This window comes from Mustela nivalis, assembly GCF_964662115.1.
Source record: "Mustela nivalis genome assembly, chromosome: 14".
In the NCBI taxonomy this organism is placed as follows: Eukaryota; Metazoa; Chordata; class Mammalia; order Carnivora; family Mustelidae; genus Mustela; species Mustela nivalis.
Window position 1 is genome coordinate 3,609,836 of NC_139033.1, and position 24,758 is coordinate 3,634,593.

At 50.1% G+C, this 24,758-nt stretch overlaps 2 protein-coding genes across 4 annotated transcripts in view; one reads left to right on the forward strand and one right to left on the reverse strand.

Annotated features, from left to right (window-relative positions):
• Window positions 1-879: 879 nt before the first annotated feature.
• On the forward strand, window positions 880-11,950 carry LOC309848066 (protein CUSTOS). 2 transcript variants are annotated; one of them, XM_082699059.1, is made up of 6 exons: window positions 880-1,066; window positions 6,990-7,032; window positions 7,212-7,310; window positions 9,785-9,858; window positions 10,400-10,490; window positions 10,988-11,950. In XM_082699059.1, exons 1-6 carry the CDS (start codon window positions 913-915, stop codon window positions 11,337-11,339), a joined length of 813 nt encoding a protein of 270 aa, XP_082555185.1. In that variant the 5' UTR covers window positions 880-912; the 3' UTR covers window positions 11,340-11,950. The 2 variants fall into 2 exon arrangements, with proteins under 2 accessions (XP_082555185.1, XP_082555184.1); XM_082699058.1 differs by having other exon boundaries at window positions 881-1,066; window positions 10,985-11,950.
• A 1,272-nt stretch (window positions 11,951-13,222) lies between these two features.
• HNF1A (HNF1 homeobox A) overlaps window positions 13,223-24,758 on the reverse strand; it is a 17,706-nt gene continuing 6,170 nt past the window's right edge. The window contains exons 2-10 of one of the 2 annotated variants that reach the window (XM_082699057.1): window positions 24,002-24,201; window positions 19,844-20,030; window positions 19,144-19,385; window positions 18,157-18,314; window positions 17,816-18,017; window positions 16,903-17,094; window positions 15,598-15,719; window positions 15,366-15,510; window positions 13,223-13,638 (exon numbers count right to left, since the gene is read on the reverse strand). In XM_082699057.1, the coding sequence (XP_082555183.1) occupies window positions 13,511-13,638; window positions 15,366-15,510; window positions 15,598-15,719; window positions 16,903-17,094; window positions 17,816-18,017; window positions 18,157-18,314; window positions 19,144-19,385; window positions 19,844-20,030; window positions 24,002-24,201 (1,576 nt within the window). In that variant the 3' untranslated portion in view covers window positions 13,223-13,510. Of the gene's footprint in view, window positions 13,639-15,365; window positions 15,720-16,902; window positions 17,095-17,815; window positions 18,018-18,156; window positions 18,315-19,143; window positions 19,386-19,843; window positions 20,031-24,001; window positions 24,202-24,758 lie in introns of both variants that reach the window. The other variant, XM_082699056.1, reaches the window with a different exon arrangement.

Sequence of the window (24,758 nt, forward strand, 5' to 3'; positions counted from 1 at the left end):
GAAAAGAACAGTATCTCTATCATCAGAGGACTTCATGTGATCAGGTTACTCCAATAACCCAATAAAATGTTTCATTTCCCCCCTCGCCTTTGCCCTGATTCCTTTTTTGTTTCTTTATATATATATATATATATATATTAAGATTTTATTTATTTATTAGAGAGAGAGAGAGAGAGCACAAGCAGGGGTAAGAGCAGAGGGAGAAGCAGGATTCTAGAACCCTGGGATCATGACCTGAGCCAAAGGCAGATGCTTAACTGAATGAGCCACCCAGGCGCCCTCCTTTGGTTAATTTTTGTTGGACACAACAATCTGAGTTTTAATAAGTTCCCTATGGTGTTTCTGATGCCTAGAAGAATTTGGGAATTACTGGAATAAATGGATAATATTGAAATTACATTGGATCAAAGCCTAAGAACCAATGCTGGTTTTGTAATTAACTCCCTGTAGGACCTTAGGCAATTCCTTCTCCTCTGTGGATCTCATTTGCCTCATCAAGAAAAGGATGGACAAGTTCACCTCTTTTTTTTTTTTTAAAGATTTTATTTATTTATTTGACAGAGAGAAATCACAAGTAGATGGAGAGGTAGGCAGAGAGAGAGAGAGAGAGGGAAGCAGGCTCCCTGCCGAGCAGAGAGCCCGATGCGGGACTCGATCCCAGGACCCTGAGATCATGACCTGAGCCAAAGGCAGCGGCTTAACCCACTGAGCCACCCAGGTGCCCCGCAAGTTCACCTCTTAAGCCCTTCTAGCTCTCACGTTTGAGAAAACTCTTAGGGTAGTTCGTGTCCCAGGGGGCCGGCGTCGAAGAACTACAATCCCCACAAAACCTTGCGTTCCCCCGCCCTCCTGCAGGTGCAGAGAAGGTTCGCCAGTAGAAGCCCTCCCCACAATCCTTTGCGGTAGTTCAAGATGGCGGCGCCCCGTGCCAACCTGAGCGATTTGGAGAGCAGCAACAGCAGCGGCAGCGGCAGCGATGCGGAGGAGCTGGCACGGTGCCGGGAGGCGGCGATGCCAGCCTGGGGCTTGGAGCAGCACCAGAGAGGGCCGGAGAAGTCAAGAGCCGGTAGGACACTGTGCTCTGGGAGTCTGGCGGAAAGGCGTGGGATCTTATCCCGGGGTCTCAGAGGATAGATGGTTAGGAGGGTGTTATCCGGACTCCACTCTCTTCCTGAGAAAGCTTCAGGGACTGGGTGGAACCCCTATTCAAAGAGTGGGCAGCACGAGGGAGGGTTGTTTCATTATCCCAGTCAGGGAAACTGAAGCACCTGGATGTCTCTTGACTCTGTTTCCTTTGGTCCATCGTCACTGCTGCACTCTGGTAGCCCGCCACCTCTTCCAAGATGACTGCAACAGTCCCCTTTCTGTAAACCGGTCTCCAGCCTTAACCCCGCGTCCAGCTCATTCTCAGACCTTGGCGCTGCCAGCGAGCTTAGTCCTACACGTGTCTGACCGTGACTACGACCCTGAGAATAAATCCAAAGCCCTTCAACTTAGGGATTCCTAGTCATGGGTAGAATCTAGAAGATCCGTGACGTTGGAATCGGAAAAATATTTTACCTTTACTTTCATTAACCTGCATTTGAAATTTAGCATCCCTTTCTGTCATGCACGTGAGCAAAACAACTACAGTCGTTTGGGCAACACCTGTTACTTTGTCCTGACAAAATCACAGATTTTCATATCCCATTGCAGTCTGCATATGTATCAAAACACCATTGTATTCACAAGAAAATATTAGGAAAAGATAATTTACACTCGTCCCTGCTTTAAAATTGCAGTCATTTTTAGACCCATCTGTAGATCTTACTTAATGCCTTAATAAAGACAGTGCATTAATAAAGAAGCACATGTAGTAATGTTGCCGGGTTCTTTTCTCACAAAGTCAAAAAATGGATCTGGCAGACAAAGGGTGAAATGAAGTGAAGAATTATTTATTTTTTTTTTTAAGATTTTATTTATTTGTCAGAGAGAGAGAGAGCGCGCGCAAGGACAGGCAGAGAGAGTGGCAGGCAGAGTCAGAGGGAGAAGCAGGCTCCCTGCGGAGCAAGGAGCCCGATGTGGGACTCGATCCCAGGACGCTGGGATCACGACCTGAGCCACCCAGGCGTCCTGAAGTGAAGAATTATTAAGGGAAGGTGAGAACAGGGGGGAAATCTTTCTAGAGTGAAAGGGATCTGGAATGGGTTGCCACTGAGGGCTTTTATTGGTAAATATTTTGTGTAGAACATTTAAGGGAAAAGATGGATTTGTAAATATTTTGAAAATATCTTGTCTATATTTACAAACAAGGTGGGTTTGTTTTGTTCCCTGCTCTCTGGTTAATATCTTATCTATAACATTTCTCCACTTCTGGGATTTCTGTGAGCCTGGTTGCATAGTCCCCTGCATGAGCCTGGTCACATAGCCCCTCTACCTGTCTCTCCCTACCTAGCCTCACCTGTCCCTTACTCCGTAATTTTTTTTTTAACTAATTTTTTTAACTAATTTTTTTAACTAATAATGGTAACTGGATTTCTATATCATTGGTTTTCTTTGTAATCATATGTGTTGTGTTTTATGCATTTCAAACATTATTCTGAGGAGGATCAAGGCTTTACCAGACTGCCAAAGCAGGCCATCGCAAAGCAAGGTTAAGAACCCCCACATTTGTTTAAAAGGACTTACAAGCCCTTTGGTAGTCTTCAGTCCATTCCCTGCCTGCCTCTCTCTTCCTCCTGTCCTGCCACATTGCATTTCCCATAGGTAGACTCCAAACCATATTATATCCTCTCATCTCTGGACACCATAACTCAGCACTTTTCTCTTCAGCTCTGCATACAGGTCTGCCTTGCCAACTCCATCATTCACTAGCAGTGAGACTATGGGCAAGGCACTTGTAAGGCACTTGTAAGGGTAATGGTGGTCCCTCCCCTCCCCAAGGAGATGATACCTCTACAATGCTTGGCACATATTAAAGACCCAATCAGTGGTAGTAGTTTTGTGATTGCTTTCTCTACATGGACTGCTTTCTCTCTCCTACTTAACTCTTGCTTACCCTGTGATATAGCTGAGTTAACCACCTCTTCAGAAAAGCTGGTTATATGTCTTCACAGTGTCACCATCATACCTTGTGTGATTCCCTTCATAAATGGTGCTTCCTTTTCCCCTACTCTTGCCACTTAACTCTTTTTCCTTCCATCCCTGCATCCCTAGCATTTGTGGGTGAGTTAACCCTGGCCCAACTTGCTCCACAAATAGTTTAGTGAGATGTTATGTGACGTGAACTTAACAAAGGCTGGGATCTGGCCTGTCCCTCACCATGGTATCCCCAGGGCTTAGCACAGCATTCAGGAAAATAGTTCTTACATGAATGAACTTGCCAGAGAGGCACTTCTCTGATGAGTGAGGGACTGACATCCAACCAGACTTCCAGTCCAGTTGTTTCTGCCTTGACAGAATGGATTTCTTTGTGAAGCTGTGAAGCTGACCCCAGACAAGTAAAATAATTTCTGAGAGCCACAGTTTCCTCATGTGTGAAATGCCTAAGTCGGGGCGCCTGGGTGGCTCAGAGGGTTAAGCCTCTGCCTTCGGCTTAGGTCATGATCTCAAGCTCTTGGGATCGAGCCCCACATCGGGCTCTCTGCTCAGCAGGGAGCCTGCTTCCTCCTCCTCTCTCTCTGCCTGCCTCTCTGCCTACTTGTGATCTCTGTCTATCAAATAAATAAACAAAATCTTAAAAAAAAAAAAAAAAGAAATGCCTAAGTCCTAGGATTGTTGGGAGTCTCAAACATGAACAGCTTTGACCAGCTAGTGAAGAGGTGTACATGGGAAAAGAGGCATCTAAGATATCTGCTTTATGACTCACTGTTTTTGTGAAATTGTAAACCTTCTGCTAACCAAAGTAGATGTAGCTGCTGATAATAAGCCCTGTTACTTATTGAGCGCCTTCTGTGTGCCAGGAAGAATACTGAACACTTAACATACATTCTGGGGCCATTCTAATAGTAGCCACCATGAGTTGAGAGTTTACTGTGTGCCCTGTTCTTTTTTCATTTTTATTTTTAAAGATTTTATTTATTTATTTATTTGAGAGAGAGCGGGAAGGAGGGCACTTGTGTGGGGACGGGGGAGGGAAAGGAGCAGAGGAAGAGAGAAACTCAAGCAAGCCTCCGCGCTAAGCCAACATCTCACAACACTGAGATCATGACCTGAGCCAAAATCAAGAGTTGAACACTTAACCCACTGAGCCACCCAGGTGCCCCGTGTGCCCTGTTCTAAACACTTCATGTTCATTGTCTAGTTTAATTCTTCCAGTAATCCATTCTAGCAATTATTAGCCCCATTTTACAGATGAGAAAGTGAATGCTCAGAAAGGTCATCCAGCTCGTAGGTGGCAGAGTCTTTATGACTCTAAGCCTGTGCTATTAACTGCTGTTCTTGTCACTCCCTGCCACAGACAAGTGCCTCTTGTGGGCAAAACTCCCACCCTTTGGTCCATGACCATGTGGAAATGTAGGTCACTGTAGTATTAAGATTTTTTTTTTTTTTTTGAAAGAGAAAGAGAGAGTGTGTGCGCACAAGTTGGTGGGGAGATAAAGGGAGAGAGAGAATCTTAAATGGGCTCTATGCCCAGCCCAGAGCCTGACACCAGGCTCAATTCCACAACACTGAGATTGTGATGAGCAGAAATAGAGTCAGATACTTAACTGACTGAGCCACCCAGGCACCCCAAAGTGACTGTTATTAATGTGACCCCTGATACAGCTTTTTAATCCAGTAATGAGCTCTTTAACCCAGTAATGATCACACATACCACATTTGGGGCAGCATACATTTTGATTACTTTATGCAACCTTTTTTCACACCAAGGCACTACACCCAGAGCTGGAGATGTAAAGATAACAAGAGGCGGACCATGTGCTCCAGCGGCTTACAAATCCAGGGAGGAGATAGACATGCAAACAAAGTGTCCAAGGGGTGCCTGGGTGTCTAAGTGGGTTAAAACCTCTGCTTTGGGCTCAGGTCACGATTCCAGGGTCCTGGGATCAAGCCCCACATCTGGCTCTCTGCTCAGCGGGGAGCCTGCTTCCTCCTCTCTCTCTCTGCCTGCCTCTCAGCCTACTTGTGATCTGTCTGTCAAATAAATAAACAAAATCTTTATAAAAAAAATAGTTTCTGAAACAGTGTAAAACTTTACTATGTCCTCACACTAACTCTGGGAAATTGGTGGTCTTCTCCCCATTTTATAGATGACAAAAACGAAGGCTCAGGGAAATAAAGTAACATGTCCGGAGTCACAGTGGAAGAACCAGAACTGAACCCTGTCTTCTGGGGCCTCATACTGTTGCTGTTCCAGGACATTAGCCATCACTGCCCTTGCTCTGTAGTCATGCAGGATGAAATACTCCTCCTCCTTGTGAGTGTGTGCTCAGAAGGCAGGACTGGGTCCATCCCAGGCTTGCAGGTTCCCCAACTGCAGGAGCATCAGGCACTCTGCATTCTGGGCTGTTCTCCAGAACTTGTTTGACACAGAACACACGTGAACTGCATGCCCTGGATTGATTCAAGACCATGAGGCCTTGCTTGGGGCCCAGAATTACCAAGTGATCATTTTGTCCAATTGGCTTCCTAAAGACACAAGCACATTTTGTTCCATTATTCAAGTCAGAGACCTGAGAACCATCTTTCATTCATCTCTCACACCATCTAGTCTGTCAGCAAAATCCTGCTGACTTCTTCAAAATACATGCATTCAGAGCCCTAACCCTTCTCCCTGATTGCCGCGGCCCCCTCCTGCCCTCACCCCACCACGGCCTGTGTCCACACCACAGCCAGAGACATGCTGGAAAATTCCAAATCCGTTTATGTCCTTCCTCTGTGCAGAATCCTCCAGGGGCTCCTTACCTCCCTCAAAGCCCAGGTCCTCACACTGGCCCACCAGGCCCTTCCTGCTCTGACCCCCACAAGGTCCCCATTTCTGCTGCTCCACCAACTCACTGGGCTGCAGCCACACCAGCTTCTTGGCTGGTTCTGAAGTATTGCCTCAGGGCCTTTGCAGGTGCTCTTCCCTCTACCTGGAAGACTCTTCCCCAGTTATGCACTTGACTCACTCCCTCACGTCTCTGAAAACTCTGTTCGTGTGTCACCTATCATGAAGTCCTCCCTGACCACCTTTACAAAATGATCCCCCAACTTGTCCCTCCCCCATATCCTTCCCCTGCTTTGTTTTTTCCCCTAGATTTATCATTATCTAATTTCATATTTTAATTGTGTGGTTTTTGTCATCCATATCCACCAACTAGAACGGAAGTTACATGAGGGCTGGGATCTGTGTCTAAATTGTTCATCAGCTGCATCACCACCTGGGTGATATTAGAGCTTCAGGATCTGGTTGAGCGAATGACCACCAGGCATCCCCAGCATCTTGGCTTGAAAAACGCAGCCTATGTAACCGAGCTACCTTCTCTCTCCTCCACAGCACTTAGCACACAGCCAGGCCCACAGTAGGTGTGCAGCAAACACTGGAATCAAACACACTTAGACTTTATTGCTCAGCATGGTGGTTCAGAGGGGGCTCTGGAGTCAGATGACCTGAATCCTGTCCCAACTCTGTTGCTTACTAGCTGCCTGACTCTGGCCAAGTTAGTTTACATCTCCTTGCCTCTGCTTCCTCTTCTGCCAAATGGATAATAACTCCTTTAACAAGGTTGTTGGGGGGGCGCCTGGGTAGCTCAGTGGGTTAAGCCGCTGCCTTTGGCTCAGGTCATGATCTCAGGGTTGTGGGATCGAGTCCCACATCGGGCTCTCTGCTCAGCAGGGAGCCTGCTTCCTCCTCTCTCTCTGCCTACTTGTGATCTCTCTCTGTCAAATAAATAAATAAAATCTTTAAAAAAAAAAAAAAAAACAAGGTTGTTGGGAGCATTCAGTGTGTTATACATGTAAGTCATGCCCAATGGGTATTATTGTCATTTCCTCTATAAATGCCTCAATTTTCCTTATTTCTATAGGTGCTGGAAATAATCAGGGGCCAGCCACCCAGCCGAGCCTCAGGTACTGTGCACACTGTATTCAAATTTAATCCACCCTTTTAACAAGTAGTGGTCCCCTGCCATGTACCAGGTTAGACCCTGGGATGTCAGGGTGAACAAGACACATGGAATCCCTGCCCTCGTGGACAGGGAGCAGCTGCTGAGCTGGTGGGAAATGAGGTCCTTTCATGTGTGTTGTAGGCATAGAGTGGACGACCACGAACAAGATGGCAATGAACTTCAGACCACCCCCGAATTCCGAGCCCACGTAGCCAAGAAACTGGGAGCCCTGCTGGACAGGTAACCAAAGATGGCCCTTCTCTTCTGCATCCTTTAATACAAACAGGGATGGCTCACATCGGCTAGGACCTCAGGGTGTGCAAACAGGAGCTGGGCAAGCATGTGGCATATGTCCCCTTGTGACATTCGTAACCAGGTCCTATCATTGTCCTTATTCTCCTTCTGGGAGAAGGAGCATTTGCTTGAAGGCACAGACTGTAAGGCCCAGGCTGGGACTCAAACCCAAGTGTGTTTGGCCATAAAGGCCATACTCTTAAGCACTGCATTATCCGGCTACCATGAAAGTCAGAGGAACGCAAGAAGCGAGAGCTCTTTCTCACCACAAGAGGGTAGAGACAGCCAAAACTACTATTTTGGGGGTACTTTCTTTATGCCCTGTGCCGTGCTGGTTCTCTGTCTTGCATTTGAGAATATGATCTATACAGATCCCAGTCAGTGTTCCTCAAGTCAGTGCCAGGTCCAAAGCATGGCTCTCAAAAGAAGGGGTCCAACAGCAAAGAAGTTGGGAAACACTGCAATCTGTGTACCTCCTTATGCCCTTGGAGACTTAAGATTCATAATGGGATATTCAAGGCTTTGAGAATCCTGCAGTCAAGAGACTTGTGTGGTTTTGCTTGGCCTGGCAGTTTCCCCAAACTCATCTGGCCACAGTGACTTTGTTTCAGGGAAGACTGATAAGTGTAGCATGGAACACATTTCCGGATAAGCTGGTCTACATCCGTTCCTGATTGGCAGAGCCCCACCAGATTTTTCAAAGGGAGATGAAGATGTTCAGGCCATCGTCCTTCAATTTATCAAAAAGACAAATGTGTCCTCCCAAAGTATAAACCAGCTGCTCTTCTGAGACTGACAGAATGTTGGGCCAGACCTTTGCATCCTGAGCCACCGCAGCGTCAGTACCAGTCCCCCAACTCGAGAATGTGGTGAACACGCGTGGGGAGGTCCAGTGGCATTTCAACACACGGGAGCAGTTTTTCTTCATGACCCTTTGGCTTTGGGGTGAACAAGGCCTGGCTGGCATTATGGTGATTCACATCGGATGTTTCCCCAGGTGGAAATCACGCAGGATACAGGTCAACCACAGTCAACATGCTCCCTGTGGTGTTTCTGCGTCTCTCTGAAAAGAGACTTAAATGATACTCTAATTGGTTCCTTGTGTTAGATCGAGGTTCCTCAGCCTTGTCACTCCTGACATTTTAGACTCCTGGACTGGATCTTTCTTGCCTGTGGGGAGCCACCCTGTGCCTCGTAGAGCAGTGAGCAGCATCCCTGGCCTTGACCTACTATGTCCTAGTAGCATTCTCATGTCCCCTGCAGACTGACATTGAACCACTGTGTCAGATGCTTGGGTCAGAGTTAGGCACCTGGGCAGCAGCGGCTCTGTGCCTGCTCCCTGCTTTCCTGCATGGTGCTCCAAGGGATGCCTTTGGCATATAGGGAAGAAACAGTCAGGAGAATGTACCCAGTACGTTCCTGTGTTCGCCGCCAAGACATTGTGCGAGCGTTGTTCTCTGCCGTGCACGGTGACCTCATCAGCACTCACCAGATCGATGCTTCCTGATCTCAGTACTTCTTCCTGCTCATCTTGATGTCAGGGACCATCTTCATCATCATCAGAGCTACTATTTACTGAGCACCTACTTGTGGCCAAGCTCTATGCTAAGTGCTTGATATCCACTATTATTTCATCCCATGACAACTCTAAGATGTAGGGTTACTATTCTCCATGTGGCAGGTAAGTAACAGAGGCTCAGAGAGATGAAGTCAGTTGCCGGAGGGGACACCACAGGAAAGCAACGAAGCCAGGATTCAAAGCCAGGTCTCTGAAGTGTAAATAGAGTCAGTGGGTTGTATCAGTATCCGTTTCCTGGTTGGAACCTGTATTCTAGTTATGCACATGTTACCATAGGGAGGAAAGGGAAGGGTATATGGGATCTCTGTTTTATTTCAACAGCTGTATGTCAACCCATGATTAACTCAAATTTTTTTAAAAAATTAAAAATTAAGAAAAGAAAAAACAGGGCTGCCCTGTTCTAGAGGCTGACCTCTGAACCATTCTCCAGATTGGTCTTATTTCCCTTTTCATGCTTGCTTCCAGGAAGCTCAAAACAAACCATGCCCCCTCTCTCCAGCATTGTCTGTCCCTCCTGGCCTGTTTTAGCTTTGTTCTATTTGAAATTGAATTTTGTTATACTGTGGGTATCTTTAAAACTTCTTCAGCACTTTCTGGAATAGAGTGGGATTCAAACAAAGGAAGGGCTGCCATTTGCCCCGAAAGGGGAGCGTTCATCATGTTACGTCTATAGGTGTTACTGCCCTTAATCAGGCCCGCATGCTTGCTGCTGTAGCATTTAACATCATATTCCCCTGTCCCTTCTACTTAAAAAAAAAAATTGTTTTAGTTTTTTTTTTTTTTAATTTTTTCCCTATTACTCCAGACCTCATCCTAAATCAACCATTTCCTCCTTCCATAGTTCGATTACCATCTCAGAAGTAGTGGAGGAGCCAGCAAAGCCTAAGGTGCAGCAAGTCCCCGCAGAGGACGACGGTGAGTAGTCATACTGTTAGCACCTGGTGTTGTTTCCTTACACACCCCCGATGTGTGTCCCAGCTGGCAAACTGTTTCCATACACTCTCTGATCCACACAGCCCTCTCTGAAATAGGCTCGTTGATGCTTTCCCTGCTTACAGGGGAAGCCATAGGGGAAGCTGAGGTTCTGAGAGATGAAGGTGTCAAAGCCCAAGCGGGGGCCTCTTACCAACCGCACTCCCCAGCTGTCCCTGGCCGAGTCTGTCTGTCCTGTGCCCAGCCCACTTGCCACTGCGGAAGCTTCCTGACGCAGAAGGTTCACCTGCAGGTTTCCAGTTCCCCTTAGGGCTTGCTGACCTGTTGGGGCAGCTGGCGTCCCCTGACTCTGGCAGGCATCATGCGTGCCTCTCCACACACAAGACACCTTTTTGTCACCAACCAACACTGATTCCTGGGTCTCTGCCTCTGGACTTGGAGCTCCCTGAGGGCTGGGCGGGGCAGCGTTGGCCCCTAGGAGGAGGGCCGCTGGCAGTGCTCACCCCACCCCTTTGGATTTTAGGCTTCCGCCTCTTCTTCACATCCATCCCGGGAGGCTCCGAGAAGAAAGCTGCTCCCCAGCCTGGCCGAAAGCGATTACATTCCGGCTCCAGGTGAGGTCTCATACCCTCTCCTCGTGTTCCCCTCTTTCTGTCCATTGTCTGTGTTTGCCAGTCCTCTAGAATAGCCAAGCAGAATCTGATCAGATCCAGGCCAAGAAGGAACCTGTCAGGTAGCTAGAGAAATGGTTCCCCCCTCCCAGGGCGAGGGGGAAGAGGTTCTGTTGGGCATTGGCTTTGGAGTTTTACTGCTTCTTGGGCATCATCAACTGCCAGACACCTCACTCCTGGGGCATCCCTGTGAGGCCTGGGCTCTGGTAAGATCCTCATTTTGTAGATGAAGACACTGAGGGTCGGAGAGGTGAAGTCACTTATTGAGGTTACACAGCTGGGAAGCAGAAAAGCCAGGGCTGGAACCTAGGTAAGCCTCACTCTGAGGCCGGAGCTCTCTAGCCACCTCCCACTGTGACCTCTTCCCTGTGGCTGAAACGGAGGGCTGTAAGGGGCAGCTCCGGGCCCTGTGCCCACTCTGTGCTCTTCCCTTGTAGCAGTGAGGACAGCGAGGAGGAATGGCAGCGGTGCCGGGAGGCAGCTGTGTCAGCCTCCGACATCCTCCAGGAATCTGCTATCCATGGCCCTATAAGAGTGGACGGAGAGGCAAAGAAAAAGAAAAAGAAGTTTAAAAAGAAAGCCAAGAAGGAGGCCAGTGCCAACTTGGACGCTGCTGCCACCGTCATAAGCGGAACTGCAGTTAGGAAGCAGGAAAAGCAGTCACCCAAGCTCAATGGAGACCAGCCATCACTTGGGACCAAAAAGAAGAGAAGGAAGAAAAAAGCCAAGAAGACCAGTGAGGCTTCCCCATTCCCATCAACAAAGAGTACAGTGGCCACGCCTGCAAACTGACCTTGGCATATGGGCCCAAGGCTCAGCCAGTCTGGAGGACAAGGTGCCCTTTGGGGACAAGTCATTTCCAAGCCCCATCTCCCTTTCCAAGTCCAAGAACTTGGATAGGAAGTCCATACCTGGACCATGATTGGGGCTTGCCCAAGGGTCGGGACAAAGACAGCTGTAGAGTGAGAAGCCCAATTAAGGCCTGCCCATTGGTGCTCGCCCTGGGGGCTGGGGCAGACCTGTAGTACCAGAACATTCCATGGCTTCAGGAAAAAGGAGCCATCCACCTATTCAAGATTGTTGACCAGGTGGTAAAGCTTGTCTTCCCTGTACTGTCTGAGGAGAGTGAGTGAAGGGAGAGCTTTTCCTTTCCTTCCACCTTCTCAACCTGGTGTGGCAGAAAACCATAAGAAACTGAGGGAAGGGCGGCTCGGCCCAGAAGGAGTTTTTTCTGCCTCCAGGCCACACAGACTTTATACAACATTGTCTGAGGGATTTTCTCCCCCACTAGGTTTCCAGAATTTTTTTCCTCCACGTTTGTGAATGTACCATGCATGATCATGTGTCTGAGCCAACCAGATGATTGAAAATAAATTGTCAAGAGACCCCCAAACTTAACAAAATAGTTGGGGTTCTGCCTGTGTATCGATGCTGAATCTTGATGAGACAGTTTCAATAAACATCACTCAGGTAGAATCCTCCTGCCTATACCCCAAGATGTGTCCCCGCACCCTAGCCTCAAGACTTCAGGAAGTATCACAGCACTCGCAAGTGGGATTTCACACACCAGGAGTGTTCCACAGGGAAGAGGAGCAGCCCAGGGTTAAGGTGAAATTCTGGCCTTGCCTTTAAGCTTCCGCAGAGCGAGACAGAGGTGGGACATGAGAGTGTGTGCGCTGACCCATCTCCCCTCAGGCCCCTGGCCCACCTCCACCTCCCTCTGCCCGCCCAACCCCATGTGGGCAATGTGTGGACAAGCAAGAAGTTTCCGGTACTCATTTCCTCTACTCCGTTCCTCCTTTCCTTTACTAAAAGTTAAATAAATGTACAGGTTCGCCCTTAGCTAGCTGCAAGCTGCAGGGGGCACTGGTTCTTCCCTGGCCCTGTCCTCAGTCCCAGGGTGGGAGCTATCTGCAAGGCCAGGTGAGGGGTGGCAGCCCCAGGGGGAGGGGGTCATGGGGCCCTGGGTTTACACAGCTGCCTTGCCTCTCCTGGTGGCACTCGGGACCTCAGGCTCCTGGGTGTGGCTGTGAACTGCCTAGACCTTCCCCTCCTCCCTCTGGGCACCTCAGCTCTGCCACGTGCTCAGGCGTTGGTGCCCTCCGAGCTTAGCGGCTTCTCCCCCAAACCAGGGAGGTGCTGCAGGGCCCCACAGACCAGAATCCTGACAGCACCAGGCGCAATCGCAAGGCTCCCATGGGGTAGGGATGACTTCCCAACCCGGAGGGGGACTTTCCCATAGAGGCAAGATGCCAGGCTGGCATTAGAAGGTGTAATACCCAAGGGAAAGAACAGCCAAGAAAACTGGCTATCTTGGAGGCCAGGGAGAGGGATGGTCCAGGAAAAGAGAAGCTGGAGAGCTGTGCATGCTTTCACTGCTAGCTTGAGCTCTCCCGGCGGTGGACATCAGAGTAGCCACTTGGGGAAAGCTCATGTGATTGGGGGACTGGGTTGGTACAAATGGGCATGTGAGCCTACAGCTGGAAGGGGAGCAGGGTGAGGGGACTGATCGGGACACAGAAGACAGAGTGGGGCCACATTGACCCTAAGCTTCTCGGAGCTCAGTGAGTCACAGCTGCACAGCCTCATGTTCTGAGAAGTGTGGTTCCCTTTGGAGTTCCAGGGCTCTCCACAGGTACAGGCCGGGGGCACCAGAGTCCAAAGGCTGCCCAAGTGACAGATTTGACCCTGAGCATCAGGAACAGTCCCTCCTGTGTCTTGCTCTGCTTCCCAGCTCTCCACAGTCCCCTCTTGTGGACGGAATTAGCCCTCCTGGGGTCAGGGAACCCTGGAACCCCTTCTGACGCTGACAGAGCAAAGTAGGGACCAAGGCACAGTTTTCCAGGGCACACTGCTGTCCTGTGGCAGTGAAAGTTTCACAGGCACAGATGTCCCTATCACCCCCCAAGCAGGCCTTGCAGGCTCCAGGCAGGGCCCAGCCCCTTGGGAGGCGGTCGCCATGGTTACTGGGAGGACGAAGCCATCTGCGTGGAAATGAAGGTCTCGATGACACTGTGGTTGGATGGCAGCAGGTGGCTGTGGCCATTGTTGGAGTCGGAGCTCTGGTACAGCACCAGGCTGCTGGAGGACACTGCAGGGGCAAGTGAGACAGCTGGCTGCTGGCCAAGCCCTTCCTGAACCCACCTCACCCACCCATTCCCCATCCCAAGGGGCACTTGGCACAGAGGACATGGGGCCTCACCACCTTCTGAACTGCTGCAGATAACCAGACCCCAAAACTAAACCTCTGTGCTTGGGTCTCATCAACCCCCAGCCAGTCTCTGGGGCCCCCCAGGGAGTGGCCACCTCAGGACATTTTAGTGGAAACATTTGAGAAGCCCTGGTGAGATGGTGTGGTTAGTTGCTAGGCTACGATACAGTCACCGAGCCAAACATTGAAGTGTTGCAGTGGTGATGTTCTGTAACTGTGGCTAACACCTATAATCCATTGCGTGGAAGTGACGGAGATTTCTCTTGATGACATGAGTGGGTCTCATGTAATCAGTTGAAAGCTTTAGGAGCCAAAGCTGAGGTTTCCTAGAGAAAAAGGAATCCTGCCTCAAGACTGCAGCACGGACTCCTGTCTCTCTTGCCAGCCTGCTGGCCTGCCCTACAGCTTCCCAACTGCCAGTCCCACAGGCATGTGAACCAGTTACTTAAATATATGTGTACATATGTCTTTGACCCTCAAATAGTGTGGAGGGAGCTAGGGCCACTGACCACCTGCACAGTCATAGATATGCAACTGACCTTTGACTCCCCAAAAACTGAATTACTGACAGCCTACTGTTGACCCAGAGCTGTACCAATAACCTGAACAACCATCAGCACATATCTTGTACCCTCTAGATATTATATACTGTATTCTTAAAGTAAACTAGAGAAAAGAAAAAGTTATCAAGAACATTGGACATTTACCATCCTGTGCTATACTGAAAAAAACTGGTATATAAGTGGACCCGTGCTGTTCAAACCCCGGGTCATTCAGGGCCCAGCTGTATTCCTCTTGGTTGTGTCTCACCAGAACCCTGACTAAATCCGGTGGCTAAGAGAATGGGCTTTGATTTTGGACCCGGATGCAAATCCTGGCCCTGCCACCTAGGCAGTGTCAGAGGCAAGGCCAAGTCCTTCACCTCCTGAGCGGTGCTTCTCATTTGTAAAATGGGGATGACGACTCGTGTCCGGTGGATAAAGCATGGAGCCTGACCCATGGAGCCCTGAGTACCTGTCAGTGCAGCCACAAGGACTGGATGGGGGAACCTGAGGCCCCCAGAGGAGGAGCAGCCGCCCACAGTCACACACTTAGCAAGTGATGACCCATGGCCCCAGAGCCCAGCAGCCTGACTCCCAAGTGCCCACTGTTCATTATTGCAGATGTCGGGCATCGGAGATGGAAGTGAATGGGTCAAGGGGGATGTGATGACCTGGAGAGCCCACACTCTTATCGTTGCTACGTGGGAACACGAGTCTCCCAATTTTCCAAGAAAAGCCAGAAACCACGATTTCTTTGTGAAAGCTAATTTTTAAAAAGTGGGCAACATACTCAAACAGTGCCAACCCCTGAGCCCAACCAGCACGCCCATGAGCTGCTTCTGGTCCACGGCACGCCCAGCGTTCTGCTCCTTAGTACCCTCTACTGTCTCTTGCGATTACTTAATCTCTTTCCTCAACTGAGTCAGTGTGATAGTCACGTAAGATACGCCCATTTTCCTGTGGTTTCATACCCCTCTTGGCTCACTTCAGGGGAGCACAGGGTGCCCTCCCCTTTGCTGCATACACCTTCCTCCCCAGCTGAGGGAGCAGGGAAAGGCTGCTCACCGGTGGGGCTGGCACTGAGCCGGTGGGCTGGCTGCAGGTGCTGGATGCCAGCGGGGTCCTGGCTGGGGATGTGGATGGTGGTGGTCTGAGACGCTGGCGTATGCAGCCCGGACTCACTGGAGGCCTCGGTGTCCGAGGCGAAGACCTGGGGGAACACAGCAGCCTCCTGAGCCCCGCAGAGGTGCCCTCTGGGAGGGGCCTGAGCAAGGGGCCAGGAGGGCCTGAGCCTTACCTGCTTGGTGGGCGTGAGGCTGGCCAGGGCGCTTAGGTTGGTGGTGTCGGTGATGAGCATGGTCTGCGGAAGCAGGCCTGTGTGGGTGTACTGGGCCACCTCAGGCTTGTGGCTGTAGAGTGCTGGCCAGGAGGGAGAAGAGAGAGGAGGATAAATACGTGGCACCCTGGGCCACACTAGACCCCTCTGAAGGGGGCCTCAAAGCTGGGAGCTCTGGGGGAAGTGGGGCACGGGGCCTGGTAAATGGCCCAATGGAGCAGTGGTTAAGGACTCAGGAAAGATTTCCAAAACTGAGGGGCTAGATCCTTTCCCCAACTACAAGACCCTGCAGAGACTGGCTTGGTGGAAGGCTGGGGAGGCTCAGAACCCTCAACCCACACCCACCACCCAGGGACGACAAGTGTGAAGGGCAGTAGGAGGCACAGTGCAGCTGTACTAAGTACAGGCCGTGGTGGGGAAGGCTGGCAGCCCCCTTAGGGGGTCAGCAGAGCGGGGGGCAGCATCACTCCACCTCCAGGACACCTCTCCAAAATGTAACCCAGAGTTCCGCCTACAGCCTGGCCCCATGACTAGGCACACAGACACCAGCAGAAAAGCACTTGAACTACATATTCTCACATTGACTCAGATGAAACCATACACACACGAGTATGTGCCCTCAACCAAACCCACACAGAGACACAGGCCCACAGGCCCTTATCCCTAGTTCCAAATTCCAGAAAGTTCTGAAAACCAACAGGTTTTTGTAAAGCCATCAGTTGAGCTCATCTGGTGGCAAACTCTGACTGGAACCCAATGGGAGGTTCTGTTAAGTCTTTGTTAACCCGTTGGTGGCTTTCTCCCTTCTGCAGAAGTCACAGGGCTTAGAAGACAGGACATTGCCCCAAGGCCTCCCGGGAGTGTGGTGGTATGTATGGTGGACACTCTGTGTCTCCTTTCTAAAGTCAGAGAAGTACTGAGTTCTGAGATACATGTGGCCCTGCGCGTTTCAGAGAGAGGACTCAGACCTTTCTCCTACACATGGGTGTGCATCCACAAACACCAATAGACACCCACATGCATACCCACTCACAGAAACTCGTGTGCACACACGACCAATGCTCATTCACACCCTGACACATATTCAGGCCCCCAGACACGCATCTGAACCCCGGCAGACCGCCTCGTTACCAAAACACACACCAAAGCATGTGCCCCACAACATACACACACACACAAGCTGCTAAGCTGCCCTGTCGCCTCATCTGCTCGTAGACACCTGGCCTCTCCCACCACTTCCCCCAGTATGGGTCTCGGGGTGCTTACCGTGGGGGCTCTGCAGCTGGGCCATAGTGGCCATGAAGGGGCTCTGGGCCACGTGGCTCTGCATGGGGGGCATGAGTGGCTGCTGGTAGGAAGGGTGCAGCGGCTGGGAGAACTGGACGGGCTGCAGGGTGGTGAGACTGCTGCCCATGCTGTTGATGACTGGTACACTCTGTGCCTGAGTGGAGGCCAGGCCTGCAGCGGGAGGAACAGGAGTTAGCCTGGCCTCCTACTGCCTCCATGGCCTTCACTGCCTCCACTGGCCCAGCACTGACCCCCGGACACTGCCCCTCCCTCCAGAGCCAGTGGGGCGGGGGGAGGAAGGGGAAAGGCGACCAGGAGACAGCTTCACTAGGACCTGGCGCTAAATTACATGGTCTTAGCAAGCTACTCCCTGCCTCTGAGCCTCTAATTCATCTTATGGGCAGGGGGTGTGACCAGTTAGGTTCCCCGGAGACCTGGGGTTCCACAGCAGTGCATAGGCCCTGCAGCTTAACTCTGTCCCCCTCTCCCGGTAGCTCCCTATCTGTCAAATATATTCAGCCTCTGTATTATGGTTCTTGCAAAGAAAGTCTTTCTGGGCTTAAGAAAACTAACCAAACAAAAAACACCCCAAAACCTACAAGATTTTGATCTCCTTTTCTGTGCCCAGTTTTCCCAAAGACATTTTGCTTTCCGAGACACTATATAATGTTGTACTGAGTGTGCTGTCTGCCTCCCCACCCGGAGTCATTGCGATTTTGGTCTGTTTGGCTCCCTTATGTGTCACTCAGGTGGCACTGTGCCTGGCCCAGCACATGTACTCAGTAAGTCTATGAATGAATGAATGAGTCCCAGTGGCTCCTCCAGCTTCTGGATCCTGTGGGGTCCCTGTGAGCCCTCCCACCCGGGTGCCCCCCCATGCCCACCAACTTACCAATAACCAGGGTGGAGGCACCCGTGTTGGTGAATGTGGGGGCCAGGGAGGCAGGCTCACCAGGCCCAATGGCCATGACCCCAGGAAGTGACGCCATGATGAGATTCTGGGGCTGTTGGTTGAGGCCTGGGGAGGTCTGCTCCAAGCTGTGCAGGGCTGTCAGGGTGCTGACAGGGGGCAGGGGACCCCCAGTAGCTGAGACCTTAGAGGGGAAACCAAGCTGAGCCTGAGTGAGGCCCCACACTGTCTCCCTGGGGACCACTGCAGAATCTCCCAGCCAGGGGAAGGTGGAAGATGGGTCTGGACGGGTCTTCCTCCCCGTGGGGTGTGGGGACACTCACCAGTTTGGCATCGGTGCTCAGCAGGCTGTGGCTGGGCTCCAGGCCCGTGGGGGACACTTGGTGCAGGGAAGCAGACACTGTCACCAAGGGACCACCGCTGCTTGAGGGCACTTCCGCCCCCTCACTGGTTGCTGGCTGTCCATAGCGCACACCTGGAACTGGAGCCGCAGCCAGCATCAGCACCCCACCTCCGTGGCCTTCATTGCTCCAAACTGCCCTAATTACTGACTCCCCCCATCTTTATGTGTGCGGCCAACAAACCTCACTTGAACCTCCCCCTGCCAGGTCCTGGGCTGGCTGCTTCCAACTCCCCGAAGGCAAGACCTGCATCTCACTAGCTCTATGGCCCCTGTGGGCCGGAGCTATGCGTGATAGGCAGGAGGTGTGCAATGAAAGACATTTGGGTCAAAATGAACGGAAATTGATGAACTGAAACTGTGGTGAATGGAGTTTAATAGAAGGAACTGGAATTAGTTCAATGAACTGGAATCTGGTTGAACTGAACCCAAAATGAATTGAAGTAGATTGAGTATGTTGGAGTTGAACCGAACCAGATCAAATCAAATTGGATTGAACTGAACTGAGCTGTACAAAATTAACTTAATTTCCCTGGATTATATTTAGCTGGACGGAGTGGAATAGAAGGGAACTCAGTTGGATTATAGGGAGTTAAACAGAACGGAATTGAATCGAATTGAACTGAACTGAAAGGAATTGAGTTGAGTTGATCTTAAATGAATGACCTGAATGAAAGTGATCCGAGTCAAGTTCAGCCAGATCGAATGGCATGGTCTGGTCACTGGGGTGGGTAGGAGGGGACCAGATAGAGGATGGAGGGTAACGAGTAGAGGGGGGTGATAAGGAACCAAGTTGAAGTGCGAAGGGGTTTGGGTGGCTATTGCCGCTGGTGTGGTGCTCCCTAGCTCACCAGCCTGCCATCTGTCCCCTCTACCCACTATTTCATGCCCCCGCACACAAAGCACTCACCGTGGACCTTACTGGGGGAGAGGGCAGGTGGGGGCAAGCCCGGGGAACTGTGGGCAGGCAGTGTGGGGCCCGGGCCTGGCCCTGGGGGCGGCCCACTGTATGTGTCCATGGCCAGCTTGTGACGGAAAGCTTCTTCCTTGCGCCGATTGGCAAACCAGTTGTAGACGCGCACCTCCGTGACGAGGTTGGAGCCCAGTCCCTGGGCCTGCGACGGGGACACCCCCCTCTGGATGCACTCCGCCCTGCAGAAATGGCCACTCGTGAGCCTCCAGGCTAGGCTCAGAGGAACCCTCCTCTCCTGAGGCTGGAGGTAGGGGAGAGAGTCCCAAGATGTAGGCTTCTCCCTTAGTATTGAGAGCTGGCAGATCTGGGTTCTAATCCCAGGGCTGCTATGTGACCCTGAGCAAGGGTCTTAACCTCTCTTAGTATCTCCATTCATAAGTGAGCAAAATAGCCATAGGGTCATAATGAGGGTGAATGAAATAGCAGCCCCTCAAGGACTGCTAGGATGGGTGGGGAGTGGGTGCTAGGAATGGAGCTAGGTTCCAGACACTGAGCGGGATCTGAGTGCTCCTGGGCCAACAGCAAGAGCGCTCAAGGACTGGGGAGCCTCAGAACTCAGAGCCACCCTCCCCCAATCTCTCCCCGCCCTGCCCCAGCCCAAACCGAGCCAGCCCTGCCGACCCACCAGACATCCTACCTGTTGCACTCCTCCACCAATGCCTCTCTCTCCTCCTTGCTGGGGTTCTTTTGCCTCTCGTAGGCCTGGAACAGGATCTGCTGGGAGGCCGGACCCCACTTGAAACGGTTCCTCCGCCCCTTCTTGGTTGGCAGCTCGTCACCTATGGGCTCTTCAATCAGCCCACCTTGCCCTGCGTGGGTGAACTCTGTAGGCACACACACAGCCATAAGCAGGGTGCTGGCCACTCCCACCTGGCCACCTCAATTCCTCCAACCACACTTCTGATTCTTTCTCATTCCTAAGATCTTGAACCAAGGGAGCTTACATCTAGAACGTAAAAATCCAATCCAGTGATAACAAACAGCACGCGTGCCACCTGTCTCAACCCGTGCCCCAGGCAGACATCACTAATCAACCCTTGCACAGTAGATTCAGAGCTATTTTAAACTCCTCAGATCTGGAAATCACACTTAACATGCAAGTGTTAGCCAGGAAAGGGGAGACCCAGCCAGCCCTCATCAGCTGGTTCCAACTTAATGGAAATGCTTAGATTCTCCCTGAGCAAGGAACCAAGAGACTAGAATGGATAAATGCAAAGCCATCTTTGGGGGAGGGGAGGCAGGGAGAGTGAGTCAGGGAGGGCAGACGCTGTGCCTTCACCATCCAAGTGGATGGGACCCTGGATGAGAAAGACATTAGGGGACAGCTGAGGCACTCTGAACAATAAAGTAAGTATGGACTTTAACGATAGTGTGACAGTGCTGGTTTGTTAATCGTCCCAAATGTCCCCTACTCATGTTAATAATAGGGAAAACTGGGTCTGGGGTAAACTAGATTCCTCTGTACTGCCTGCCCAGAAGGTCTACACTTGTCCTAAATTAATAGTTTGTTATGTGTGGGGGCCTAGGTGGCTCAGTCGTTAAGCATCTGTCTGCCTTCAGCTCAGGTCATGATCCCGGGGTCCTGGGTTCGAGCCCTGCATCAGGCTCCCTGCTAGGTGGGAAGCCTGCTTCTCCCTCTCCCACTCCCCCTGCCTGTGCTCCCTCTCTCACTGTGTCTCTATCAAATAAATAAATAAAATATTTTTTAAAAAAATAGTTTGTTATGTTAAAGTTTTACCTGCTAAGAAGGGTAAATTAAAGCCATGCTTGTTTTCTAAAAACACTTAGTGATAGTGCCTTCAAAGTACGTCATATACAATTCCAGCCACCTGAGACCCAAAGGATGCCCCTGTTGGGTACAGGTGTCAGGAACACTGGGTCCTAGGGCATCAGTATGTGTTGCTATTTCTGCATGAATAAGGAATCAGTGATCATTTTTGTAAGGATATATTAAAATTTTACCATAGTGGTTGCTCAGTAAATGTTCAATAACCTAATGTAAAGTAACCTAATGTTACTTAACCTAATTAACCTAACTTTTTGGTATTTTCAGTTTAAGATTTTATTCATTTATTTATTTTAGAGAGAGAGGGAGAGAGCGTGTGCAAGCAGGGGGAGGGACACGGGGAAATCCCAAGCAGACTTCTCACTGGGGCTTGATCCCAGGACCCTGAGATCAGGATCTGAGCTGAAAACATGAGTCAGACACTTAACTGACTGATCCACCCTGACACCCCAACTAACTTAAATGTTTTAATCAGCCCCTTGATAAAACCAATATCATAGTTTGGGGAGGGTTGGGCAGAGGGAGAAAAAAAGGATGTTAAGTAGGTCCCACGCCCAGTGCGGAGCCTGACAAGGGGCTCAATCTCGTGACCTCTAGATCGTGACCTGAGCCAAAGTCAAGAGTCAGATGCTTAACCACCTGAACCACCCAGGTACCCCTACCAATATCATCGTTTTAAAAAATAAGTTATATAAATGATCATCACAGCTTTAAAAAGTTGTGGGTTTTTTTGTTTAACAAAAATGGTAAATAGTAGATACTCAATAGATATAAACTGAGGTGGGACGCCTGGCTGACTAGGTCAGTGGAATGTGTGACTCTTGATCTCAGGATTGTGAGTTCGAGCCCCATGTTGGGTATGGAGAGGACTTAAAAATAAAATCTTTTAAAAAGGATAAATAAGGGGCACTTGGGTGGTTCAGTGGGTTAAAGCCTCTGCTTTCGGCTCAGGTCATGATCCCAGAGTCCTGGGATCAAGCCCCGAATCGGGCTCTCTGCTCAGCAGGGAGCTTCCTCCCTGCTCTGCTTCCTCCTCTCTCTCTGCCTGCCTCTCTGCCTACTTGTGATCTCTGTCTGTCAAATAAATAAATAAAATCTTTTTTAAAAAAAAATTTAAAAATTTAAAATAAATAAATAAATATTAAATGAAGTATAGCTTGCTCTCTTTCTCTCTCTCTCTTTTTTTTTTTTTAAGATTTTATTTGTTTTTTTGACAGACAGAGATCACAAGTAGGCAGAGAGGCAGGCAGAGAGAGAGGAGGAAGCAGGCTCCCTACTGAGCAGAGAGCCTGATGCGGGGCTCAATCCCAGAACCCTGGGATCATGACCTGAGCTGAGGCAGAGGCTTTAACCCACTGAGCCACTCAGGCGCCCTGCTCTCTCTCTCTCCTGAGCTCACCTGCTCTCCTATCTTGAGAGTGTACTTTTCACTTTAATAAACTTTCCAGCTTGAAAAAACTTTTCACCTTGTAAAAAATAGATAAATAAGTAAATAAATAAGTGAATATTAAATGAGTGAGCAAATTAATATGTGAATTTGAGGACTTTTAACATTTTAATAAATGTTTAGGAAGCATGGGAGCAAATAGTTGATTTTTTTAATTACCATACATGCAAATTGTCACCATGTCTTCATAAGGAGCTATGGGAATATCTATCAAAGATTTTCAAGTACATACTCCCTCACCCAGAATCCCACTCCTAGGAATTACTTCCACAGACAGAGTCTTGTGTAAGCACGTCTTCTTTGAAGCAGTTGGTTATAGCAGCATGTTGGAAAAACCCTAAAAGTCTAAAAGTCTTTGGTAGGGAGCCAGTTAAACAAACAACAGTGCCTCCAAATAATAATAGCCAGCAGCTCTTCAAAGAGCACAGGGGGAAAAAAAGAAATATATGTATGTATGTGTGTATTATATATTATTATACATTACATATTGTGTAGTATATGCATAAAATATCTCTGGAAGGATGCATGAGACCAGGAATGTCCATTAGGAGGACACCTAATTTTTATTGTAAACTCTTTATTTTCCCCTATTTTTTAAAACTAATATGTAGTACCCTTTTTTAAAAACGTGGGTAATTAATAAAAGAAATTTAAAAAAAAATTTTTTTAGGGACACCTGGGTGGCTCAGTTGGTTAAGCATTTGCCTTCAGCTCAGGTCATGATCCCAGAGTCTTGGGATCAAGTCCCACATCTGGCTCTCTGCTCCTTGGGGAGCCTGCTGCACCCTCTTCCTCTGCCTGCCTCTCCCCTTGCTTGTGCGCTTGCTCGCTCGCTCGCGCTCTCTCTCTCTCTCTGACAAATAAGTAAAATCTTTTTTAAAAAGTTTTTTACACATAGGCTCAAAAGTACGAGTGCACTTGGGATTTTGTGGAGTGTGATATCTGAGTAAGGAAACGCAGCATTCCCTGAACAACAGTGTGGCTGATCTTCCCCAGCATACACCTTGTCTCTAAGCCTTTACTCGGGCCACTCCTTCTGCCCAAAACACCTTTCCCTGTGTCTCCGTGGGCCAACATCTCACTCAGACTTCAAGACTTAGTCTGAAAGTTCTCCTTCTGGTGTGGTCCTTCCTGATGCCCTCGCCTCCCTGTGGAAGAACAGATTACTCTCTGGTCCTCTGTCAGCTTAATATCTTGAAAATCTTTATGTAGTACTATGCTCCCTGGGCCTGGCGTATGGTGATCACTCCATAAACCCTTGCTGTTACTGTTGTTTTTATCGTATTGTAAAATATGTCTCGTTGCATCGTAACGATCTATTCTACACAGAGCTCCTAGAAGACAGGGACTCAATTCATCCATCCTCAGATTCCCGGGACCAGCCTACCCCCTCTCCCAGAGCGCCTTGTGCAGAACAAGTCATATGTGCCCAGTGAATCCTGCTGACTTCTTCTCAGCTGCCCAGTCCCGGTAACACAGGGGAGAAGCTCCCGGCCCCCACCCCCAAGCGGCAAAGAGTCCCGGGTCCTGCCAGGGAGGACGGGGCTGTGCTCATTACTTACGCTGGGCCACCTCTCGCTGCTTGCGGACGTACCAGGTGTACAAGGCGGCTCGCTTCTGCGTCTTCATGGGGGTGCCCTTGTTCAGGTGTTGGGACAGGTGCGACTGGTTGAGGCCGGTGGTGTCGACCACCTCCCTCTGTGGGATGTTGTGCTGCTGCAGGTAGGACTTGACCATCTTGGCCACGCGCCACGGGTCCTCCCTAGGAGGAGGACAAGGACAGAGCCTGCTCAGTATGGGGGTGCAGGGGTGCAGGCAGGGCTGGGGGTTCTGTCAGCCCTAAGAGTGGGGATAGTGGACCGAAGCAGGTGCGGAGCCCCAGACCTACACTCAGACTCCAGGACAGCAAGGTAAGGGCACTCATGACGGGTCCTAGGGACAGAGGTGGAGATGCGAACAGACTCCTGCCGGAAGCTGTACGAGCCAGAGAGAGAAGGCCCTCACCTTTATGCCTCCTTTAAAGATCCTCCCCCCATCCTACCTAGAAATGTTATCTGTGGTTATGTCTTATCCACTGTGAGAGAGCTGTACACACTGTGAGGGCAGGAGCCGTCCGATTCTCAGCCCCGAAACTAGACCTGGCAGGACGTATGCCCGTGGTGAATGCAGGAGTGAATGAAGGGTGCGTGGGTGGAGGTCGCGTAAACAGGATGGGGGGGAATGAGTGAACCGGAGGGTAGATGGGTGGGTTATTAGGGGGATGGATGTATGGACGGTTGAAGGAGACCTCCTGGGGAAAAAATGGGTCTGAAAACAAGG